At 43.6% G+C, this 9525-nt stretch overlaps 1 protein-coding gene across 3 annotated transcripts in view; it reads right to left on the bottom strand.

Moving 5' to 3' along the window:
* Positions 1 to 3421: 3421 nt before the first annotated feature.
* The window catches only part of LOC129820077 (glucocorticoid-induced transcript 1 protein-like), a 37001-nt gene continuing 30897 nt past the window's right edge, over positions 3422 to 9525 (bottom strand). For 2 of the 3 annotated variants that reach the window (XM_055876919.1, XM_055876917.1), the window contains exons 4-8: positions 5630 to 5761; positions 5247 to 5396; positions 4594 to 4810; positions 4294 to 4414; positions 3422 to 4149 (exon numbers count right to left, since the gene is read on the bottom strand). In XM_055876919.1, coding sequence (XP_055732894.1) covers positions 3834 to 4149; positions 4294 to 4414; positions 4594 to 4810; positions 5247 to 5396; positions 5630 to 5761 — 936 coding nt within the window. In that variant the 3' untranslated portion in view covers positions 3422 to 3833. The remainder of the gene's footprint in view (positions 4150 to 4293; positions 4415 to 4593; positions 4811 to 5246; positions 5397 to 5629; positions 5762 to 9525) is intronic. The other variant, XM_055876918.1, reaches the window with a different exon arrangement.

Here is a 9525-nt window from a genome sequence, read left to right as displayed (position 1 = left end):
CTTTCTTTATGTCCATGTCTTTTCCCCCCATTCTGATGATTCTTTTCTGGTTTTGCGTTTCATGTTTCAAAGGACCTGGATTTCTCTGATACTGTACATAATATAACACAGCAGACCATTTTCAATTGAAACAAGCGTTGTTTTTTCTTTCCATAAGCTATATAATGTGTAATATTGTGTTTAGAGCTTATTCATGCTGTGGGGAATGTCAGAACAGAACACAATTAACACATAAGTTAAAGAGATTCTCTGGTACTTCTATATACTTTTTAGCCAGTAGTTCTGAAAGTAGTAGCCAGTAGTTCACAAGCCAAAATTGGTCCCCGAAAATCTCTCTGTCTCTCGCTCTCTGGGCCTGCCTCTCTCTGAGTGTCTCTCTCTCTCTCTCTCTCTCTCTCTCTGTGTATCTCTCTGTGTGTGTATCTCTCTCTCTCTCTCTGTGTGTGTATCTCTCTCTCTCTCTGTGTGTGTATCTCTCCCTCTCTCTCTCTGTGTGTGTATCTCTCTCTCTCTGTCTCTGTGTTTGTGTGTCTCTCTCTCTCTGTGTCACGCTCTCTCTCCATGTGCGTCTCTCTCTCTCTCCATGTGTGTCGCTCTCTGTGTGTGTCTCTCGCTCTCTCTCTCGCTCTCTCTCTCGCTCTCTCGCTCTCTCTCTCGCTCTCTCTCTCGCTCTCTCTCTCTGTCTCTCTCTCTCTGTCTCTCTCTGTCTCTCTCTCTGTCTCTCTCTCTGTCTCTCTCTCTGTCTCTCTCTCTGTCTCTCTCTCTGTCTCTCTCTCTGTGTCTCTCTCTGTGTCTCTCTCTGTGTCTCTCTCTGTGTCTCTCTCTGTGTCTCTCTCTGTGTCTCTCTCTGTGTCTCTCTCTGTGTCTCTCTCTGTGTCTCTCTCTGTGTCTCTCTCTGTGTCTCTCTCTGTGTCTCTCTCTGTGTCTCTCTCTCCGCTTTCCAGTGGTAATGAAAATACAGGAAAGATTATTCAAATTTTGGATACATCTAAATTCAAGTCCAAATTCAAGTCTGCAATTTAAAGCACTTCAAACCCAAGAGCTGAGCCCAGAAACGAGCCCTCTCAGTCAGCTGGCGTTGGACCTAACCAACCAAGCTGACACCAGCACTGCTTCGACCTAACCAACCAAGCTGACACCAGCACTGCATCAAAATAAAGAATTCCAATAAACAAAATCATGAACCAATCAAAGGACTCATATTTACAACATTAGAAAAACGAAACAAAATCCCAAAGCCGACTAAATTGTTATCTGGCTCTGAACAGAGAATATGAATTGTCTGATTATCTCTACTCTGTCAGAGATACGAAGCAGAGACAGATCCTTACCAAGTACAGGCTGAGTGACCACCGATTGGCAATAGAAACCGGCAGACATAAAAAGACATGGCTACCCAAAGAGGAGCGTGTATGTGGTCACTGCACGACAGGGGATGTAGAAACAGAGATGCACTTTCTCCTTTACTGTGATAAATATTCCTCACCAAGAGATTCATTATTCACAGAAATGTCTACATTTATTCCAAATTTTAACTTATTAAACCCAGAGGAAAAACTAAAAATACTCATGGGCGAAGGAGCAATGGCTCCTCTTGCAGCCAAATATGTATTTGCCTGCCATAGCCTGAGGGACACTGAATAATAACATCTGCATAGTAAGCAGTATTATGACTGTTACTTATTATGACTGATATTGTTATTACTGTTATTGTTATTACTATTATTATTGTTGTTTATCATTCCAAGTAGTAATGGTATGGGTGGTAATGGTAATGATAGCAGTTTAATGATGGTGGTGGTGGTAGTAGTGGTAATGATGATAGTAGTTGTAGTACCAATGTAATGGTGAAAATGACCGTTGTTTAGTTATAAGTTAGTTATAGTTTAATTTTTTTATTACATTACATTCGATTATTGACTGTTACCATTTTATTGTTACTATTTTTATATTTAATTTTGTATTATTATTTACTGCCATTCTATATTATTATTTGTCATTGTTTATAATTTTATTACAATGTATATTGTATACATTGTTGCTTTGGCAATATTGACACAATGTTTTTCATGCCAATAAAGCAGCTTGAATTTGAATTTGAAAGACGCAGAGACGCGCACTCACTCACTCACTCTTGGTGTGCGTCACTCACTCACGGTGTGCGTCACTCACTCACTCACTCTTGGTGTGCGTCACTCACTCACTCACTCTTGGTGTGCGTCCCTCACTCACTCACTCTTGGTGTGCGTCCCTCACTCACTCACTCTTGGTGTGCGTCCCTCACTCACTCACTCTTGGTGTGCGTCCCTCACTCACTCACTCTTGGTGTGCGTCCCTCACTCACTCACTCTTGGTGTGCGTCCCTCACTCACTCTTGGTGTGCGTCCCTCACTCACTCTTGGTGTGCGTCCCTCACTCACTCTTGGTGTGCGTCCCTCACTCACTCTTGGTGTGCGTCCCTCACTCACTCTTGGTGTGCGTCCCTCACTCACTCTTGGTGTGCGTCCCTCACTCACTCTTGGTGTGCGTCCCTCACTCACTCTTGGTGTGCGTCCCTCCCTCTTGGTGTGCGTCCCTCCCTCTTGGTGTGCGTCCCTCACTCTTGGTGTGCGTCCCTCACTCTTGGTGTGCGTCCCTCACTCTTGGTGTGCGTCCCTCACTCTTGGTGTGCGTCCCTCACTCTTGGTGTGCGTCCCTCACTCTTGGTGTGCGTCCCTCACTCTTGGTGTGCGTCCCTCACTCTTGGTGTGCGTCCCTCACTCTTGGTGTGCGTCCCTCACTCTTGGTGTGCGTCCCTCACTCTTGGTGTGCGTCCCTCACTCTTGGTGTGCGTCCCTCACTCTTGGTGTGCGTCCCTCACTCTTGGTGTGCGTCCCTCACTCTTGGTGTGCGTCCCTCACTCTTGGTGTGCGTCCCTCACTCTTGGTGTGCGTCCCTCACTCTTGGTGTGCGTCCCTCACTCTTGGTGTGCGTCCCTCACTCTTGGTGTGCGTCCCTCACTCTTGGTGTGCGTCCCTCACTCTTGGTGTGCGTCACTCACTCTTGGTGTGCGTCACTCACTCTTGGTGTGCGTCACTCACTCTTGGTGTGCGTCACTCACTCTTGGTGTGCGTCACTCACTCTTGGTGTGCGTCACTCACTCACTCAGCAGTTATGCCCACCTTTCAACCTCAATGGATAACGTGGTTGAAATGTGAGGGGCTGAAGCTCATTGGCTAGAACTCTAATCGCTATGGGGCTGGCCCATGTGATGGGAAATAAGAGAAAATGTCGCAGCAGAGCTTCAAGAAAAGAGTCGCTTTCAAACTAGGGATTTCAAGGCTAATTGAGGTTAGACAGTAATTCTGATTATAGATTATGCATAAACTACACATTGACACAACCAGCCCAATAATAAGAAATACTTTCTTAGTCGCCAAAGTACAGGAGCATGTCTTTAATCTTAAACACACTACTGGTTTAAAATGCATGCCCCCCCATCCAAAGTGTCTCATTTTCTTCCCATCCACCCAATGACATCATCCAGCATCTCTACATGCTGTTAAAGATCACCATGTCTATCCCTGACAGGAACAGTGCCTTAGGAATACGCTAGAAACATGTGGTAGACTTGTCTTTGTTTTCTCCGTTTGTTGTCGTTGTTGCCTGGGACATTGTTGCTAATGCTACGCCATGCAGAGTGTTTAGAGTTCAGCAGAGACAGAGAGAAGAGGAGGTCCTTTAGCGAAGGAGACAGGACTTCAGTGATGCTGATGATACTGGGGGCTTAATAATCATATTATTCAGAATAAGAAGACCCAGAACCCCGTGTCAGAGGCCAGCTCTGCCCAGGTCTAGCTGATGGCCAGGCAGTCTGTCTGGGGGGCAGTCTCTTGTGGGGAGGTGGGCGTTGGAGTGGCAGCCTCCTCGGGGGTGGGAGCGTCGTCTGTGCTGGTGGAGGTGTGGACCTGAGTGGGGAGGACGCGGCAGAATGCTGATGTCATTGAGCTGGGGCCGGCCTCGGGGTCGTCGTCGGGGTGAGAGGTCACAGAGAGGTGCAGGGCACCGGGGGTCAGTCTGACAGGGCAGAAGGCGGAGCCGGTGGAGATGAAGTTGACCTTGTTCTTGTCAGGGCAGGAAAAGAGAGGGACTGACGCTGACTGCCTGGAGCTGGACAGACAAAAGGGAAAGTAAGAGACGGCGTGTTAACTCCATTCATGACATGTATATATATATATAACTGACCTTCAGTATCTCCCACTTTGGTGTGATAAAAGAGATCCTTAAAGATCCCTGGTCTCTTGCTGTACTTACCTCATTTCCTCAAACACCTTGATCTTCTCACAGCCCTCTGGAGGTTCTCTCTTGAACATATAGCTGTTGTTGGGTTTAGGAGACGAGGCAAACTTAGGCAGCGGAGAGCTACTGCCACTGTCTGTAGACAGAGAGACAGAGACAATGGTCAGAAAAGGACAGAAAAGAAGATTACTCTACAGTCCCCGGACAAGACACAGAGTCCACGTTGGGAGTTCAGAGCCTTGCTCAAAGGCACAATGGTAGGATGTCCAATGGAGGCCTTGCCCCAGGTCTGAGAGAGCATCCTGACAGTCCTACCTTTATCCCTGTCGTAGAGCAGATCGTCGGTGGAGTAAGGGCTGCCCCCGTGTGAGCAGGACCCCGGGGGGCAGGCAGGAGAGGGACAGGGGGACAGGCTGGAACTACTGCTGGAGCGGCCGGGGGCAGAGGGGGTCTGTGTGTCCACGCTACGGGTACTGCTGCTGCGCTGCTGGGGGGGGAAGGGGGCTCGCCGCCCGTCTGGTACCTCCAACACCTGGGGGAGGGCGAGGAGTGAAGGAAAAAGAGATGTCTCGTCATTGAGTACTGCAAGTAATAGGATTTCCAGTGACACAGCAGGCGCATGAGTGGTTGTGTGCATGTCTTCTCAGCTCCCTCCAGACACACGAGTTTCAAGTTCCAAGTTGTAATGTCACGTGCACAAGCACAGTGAAATGCCTTTCTTGCAAACTCTAACTGTACAGAAAATGGTACGGCACAGTTTCAAGAAAACAGTCACTTTCAAAGTAGGGATTTTGTGGCTAATTGAGTAAAGATAGTAATTCTGATTATAGATGATATATGAACTACACATTGACACATGCAGCCCATGACTGATGTCATGCTTGACTGCAAGTGGCCACCGCTAGTATTGTGAGAGAGTGCATATTGTAAATATGTGATTGGATGCATCTACCAGTCCGTCCCCACACCTTAAGCTCCTCTTTCTCTCCGTTGTCGTCTCTGATGAAGACCTTCTCCAGCTCGTGGTTGATTCCTTCCATGCTGCTGGGCACTCTGGTGATGGAGGACTTGGGCACCGTCATATTGGACATCGGGGACGACTTAGACATGCAGGACCACTGCAAGGACCAGGGACACAATCGCAGACATTCAAAAACAAAACCTCAATATTACACATATAAGCAGGGAAGTCTTGGTGATTAAGCTTCCCTGGCGTGTTAGGTTTGCACTTTTGGGTCGATTGCGTTGATTCCATTCCGTTCAGCAAGCTAAATCACGCATACCCCTAAAGCATGACACAAATAAATAAATAAATATAAACTCAGGTCTGGATGGCAGTATTGTGCCTTACGTGTGCTTGGTTGGATGTGGTGTTGATAGGTCCCTGTAAAGGAGATGAGCTGTCTTTGTGACACAGAGACAGATGACCTCCCTGCTGCTGCTTACTACCGCCACGCAGCTGCTGCCGGAGCTTGGCTATCTGCTGAGGAGAACAGAGGAGGAGGAAAGGAAGTGGAAAGAGGGAGAGGAAAAGAGAGGGAGAGTAAGATGGAGACAAAGGAAAGAGAAAATAAACACGGGGAAAGAGAGAGAAAGGAACAGTAACATGTTAACAGGTGAACCTCTGTCTCATGTAATGTAGCCGATTTAACGTTTTGACATAACCCCATATATCCACCAGGGGTCACTATAGCTCAGGGCAGGCAGCTCCAGTACTGAATGCATCAGATTACATGTATAGCTGGAGCTGTGCAGTCCCTAGGTACATCTAAAAGGAGATAGTCACATTCCTTTCAGACTATCTGGCAGGCTAGTCATCGATCTAATCGCTAGAGGAAGAATCGTAAAAAAAACACATAAAAAGGCCATTTATAATATAGATAATGTCTTTCATCTGACCAATAAGGACTAAAGGGCTAGAATTCCAGTCCTGTGTGGCTCTAGGTATATCTTTGACCCACATCGATATGTCTTCATAATTCTGCATTCATAATAGCCCACAGAGGGAAGTTTCAATTGCTAAAAGAGTATTTTGAACTCAGACAAGTGGGGGCCTTTCGTGTGTCAGTTAATTGCAAATCAGATGAATAGTTGCTTATGTATCGTAACCCCAGGTATAAAATTGTAAATAATGGCTACTTCTCAGAAAGTATTAAAAACTGTCATGATGAGTAAACAAGGTTGTCTACTACTACTATATCTATTTGTTAACTATTAAAATCAGATCCAACAATAATATCAAGGGGCTAGAAATCCAGGGCCTAAAAACAAATGTGACATTGTACGCTGATGACGTTTTCTTTAAATCCACAATATTGATCCCTGCACAGCCTCAGAGGATCTAGATCAGTTCTCAAACCACTTTGGATTACAAACCGAACTATGAGAAGCATACCATATTACATATTGGATTACTAAATAATTAAGATTTTACATTACAATGTAGATAACAAATAAAATGGTCTCACGGGTAAGCGGACATACTCGGTATTCATATCACAAAATATATAAATTCTCAATACCATACATTTTTATAGAAAGTTAGCAAAAATAGGTAAGATCTTGCTACCATGGAAAGGTAAAAACTTGTCCATTTGTGGAAAAATCACCCTGATTAATTCTTTAGGCACATCAAAGTTGACCTATTTACTGATGGCCTGCCTACACCGGACAACTTGTTTTTAAACATTTTTATTAGCAAAACAATGTTCCATTTTATTTTGAACGACAAATCAGACAAAATTAAAAACAGGCATATTTATATCATTAATATGAATTCAGAGGGCTACAGTTATTGAATATTAAAGAATTGAACCTCTCACTAAAGGCTTCAGTCATACAAAAGTTATACCTAAATCCAAACGGGTTCTCCAGCAGATTAGTAAGAATGGCTCACCCTCATTTTCCATTTATTCAAAACGCTACCTCTACCTCTTTTGGTTATTTGAAAATTTAATCTCTAACATATCACTATTTTTAAAACAAGCCATAGAAAGCTGGTTGTAATTTAAGTTTAATCCACTAGAAAAGACAGAACAAGTATTACTACAAATATTAAAAAGGTTAAAACACAAATATACTAATTGATTTAAAAAAAAAACATTTTTGGAGAACAAAACAAGATAGTCTTTGTTAATTATATCATACATTGGACTGGGTGAGTTGTGACCAATGCATCTACCAACAATATATGGAATGTCTGCTCTATATACAATTATAACCAGCTGATTGCAGCATTACTGCAAAAATAAAGGCTAGTGGAAGTTGTCTGTCGGCCCTGCATTAAAGACCAACTTTGAAAAAATGTATATAAATAGGAACGTATACCAGTTCCATTTAAGGACCAAAAGGTTGACAGCTGTGCCGTACAGGTTGCTAAATAGTTGGGAAGAGATTTTTGATGTGCAGATTCCATGGCACAGGGTTTATGAACTGACACACAAAACAACGCTGGATTCAAAACGGAGTTTTTCCACTTTAATTATACTAAATTCTTGCAACCAATAGAATGTTATGTATATGGGGGATACACCCATCCCAACTCTGCAGATTTGGCTGCGAAGAAACAATCATTATTTCACTTGTTTTGGTTCTGCCCATATGTAGCCTGTTTCAGGTCGCAGGTTAAGAAATGGCTGAACAATCACACTGCTGGGTGCTTTTAGTAAAGGTGTTCATCTATTATTTAGAATCTGTGGAAACTATGAGAATAGAAAGTTTCAGAACTTTAGTTAAAACATCATAAAAGTATCACAGTTGAAAAAGATTTGGCAAGTAGAAGAAATCAAGACGGGATGTTTTTAGAGATCGATGGGAGGGGTTGAGGGTAGCTGAAGGGTGAGATATATCTATATTTTTTAAGAGATAACTAATGTAAAATGTACTGTGTCCGTAAAATGTATATAGTATGAATAAGCTGGAAGTAGAAGCCTAAGTATTGTTGTCCATTAGTTTACTCCAATTAGGTGAGGGTTAGCAGAAAGTAATAAAAGAAAACATATTTTCTTTCATTATATGGGGGATTGGAAATGATGCAAAAATTACATTGATAGGTTGGTAGATATAAATTGCTTGCCACATGGTAGCTATTTTATGTATTAGCATCTCACAACCAGACAGGACAAGCCCAGACATGTTATTTTCCCTGTGCCTTTACACATAAGTCATTGTTGGCTCAGTCATTGCAGTAACTTTACTATAGCAACAGGTCCCCTCTTACACCAGGAACACATGCTATTTTCACAATGCATTTACACAAACCGTCGTTCAACTTGTCCTCTTCCACCAAGTCATTGTACTATAGCAACACAGCACAAACACCCAGCCTAACAGGTCCTTATCAAAGGAGGCTCTGTCTGAATGGGAAGGCTGATATGTGATCCACTTTCTTTAGCCATAGTGGGCCTGGTGCACTCAATAGTTAGTCAGCTTTCCAGATAACTCAAGAATCAGTAGGCGATAATAGGCACATCACAAATTTCTCTTATGATGCTGGGCCCAAAATAAAGATAGTATATGTAGGCTTTTCTTTCATTACTATAAACAGTGTTGCTCGACTGCTTTATTCCAGCACCAACATCGCTCCTGAATACACCAACTCAAACACACATACTGAAAACTCACTCAAGCTCTTTTGTGCGACTTGTTTCAGGAAACTAGCCATATGTCGCGTGTCACTACTTCACAGGAGAGGCATTTTAATGTATTATTTATCAAAATGCATTTTTGGGAGAAATGCCTTATGGAACATGTGAACTTTCATGTGCCTTAAAACGTGTATGTCATCTGTAAATGCAATAAAAAATAGTTAATTTACGAGCCTAGTTGGTTTAGCCACGGAAAAAGACAGGAAACAACCCACTAAACCGTGATTGGCTGAGATAATGGATGGACTGGACATGCCTAGAGATGAGGTGGAATAGGTCTGTCATGTAGCATGCTTCTGTCCATAACATGAGCTGGTCAGTATGTCTAGGTAATCCTTTCTAACACTGCTTTTTAAAAGATATCACAAAGAACTGCAAAAGTGTTGCTCTCCACTTTCTGGAGGACCGAGTTTTGAAATCACGGTGGGTGCACGGTGGAAGCAGAGTGTGATAGCTAAGGAGATGGAGAAAATTCTGCCGTTTGATTGCAAATATGCAGAGGGAGTTGAAAAGAGAAAACAGAAGGCTGTTGTATAAACACCTGTCACCGAATTACATCTTCAAACTAAGGGCAACCATGGCATCCGTGACAGAGAGGGAG

This window comes from Salvelinus fontinalis, chromosome 22 (genome assembly GCF_029448725.1).
Source record: "Salvelinus fontinalis isolate EN_2023a chromosome 22, ASM2944872v1, whole genome shotgun sequence".
Lineage (NCBI taxonomy): Eukaryota > Metazoa > Chordata > Actinopteri > Salmoniformes > Salmonidae > Salvelinus > Salvelinus fontinalis.
The sequence above is the reverse complement of the archived record's forward strand: the minus strand, read 5'-3'. Positions and strand labels throughout refer to the sequence as shown.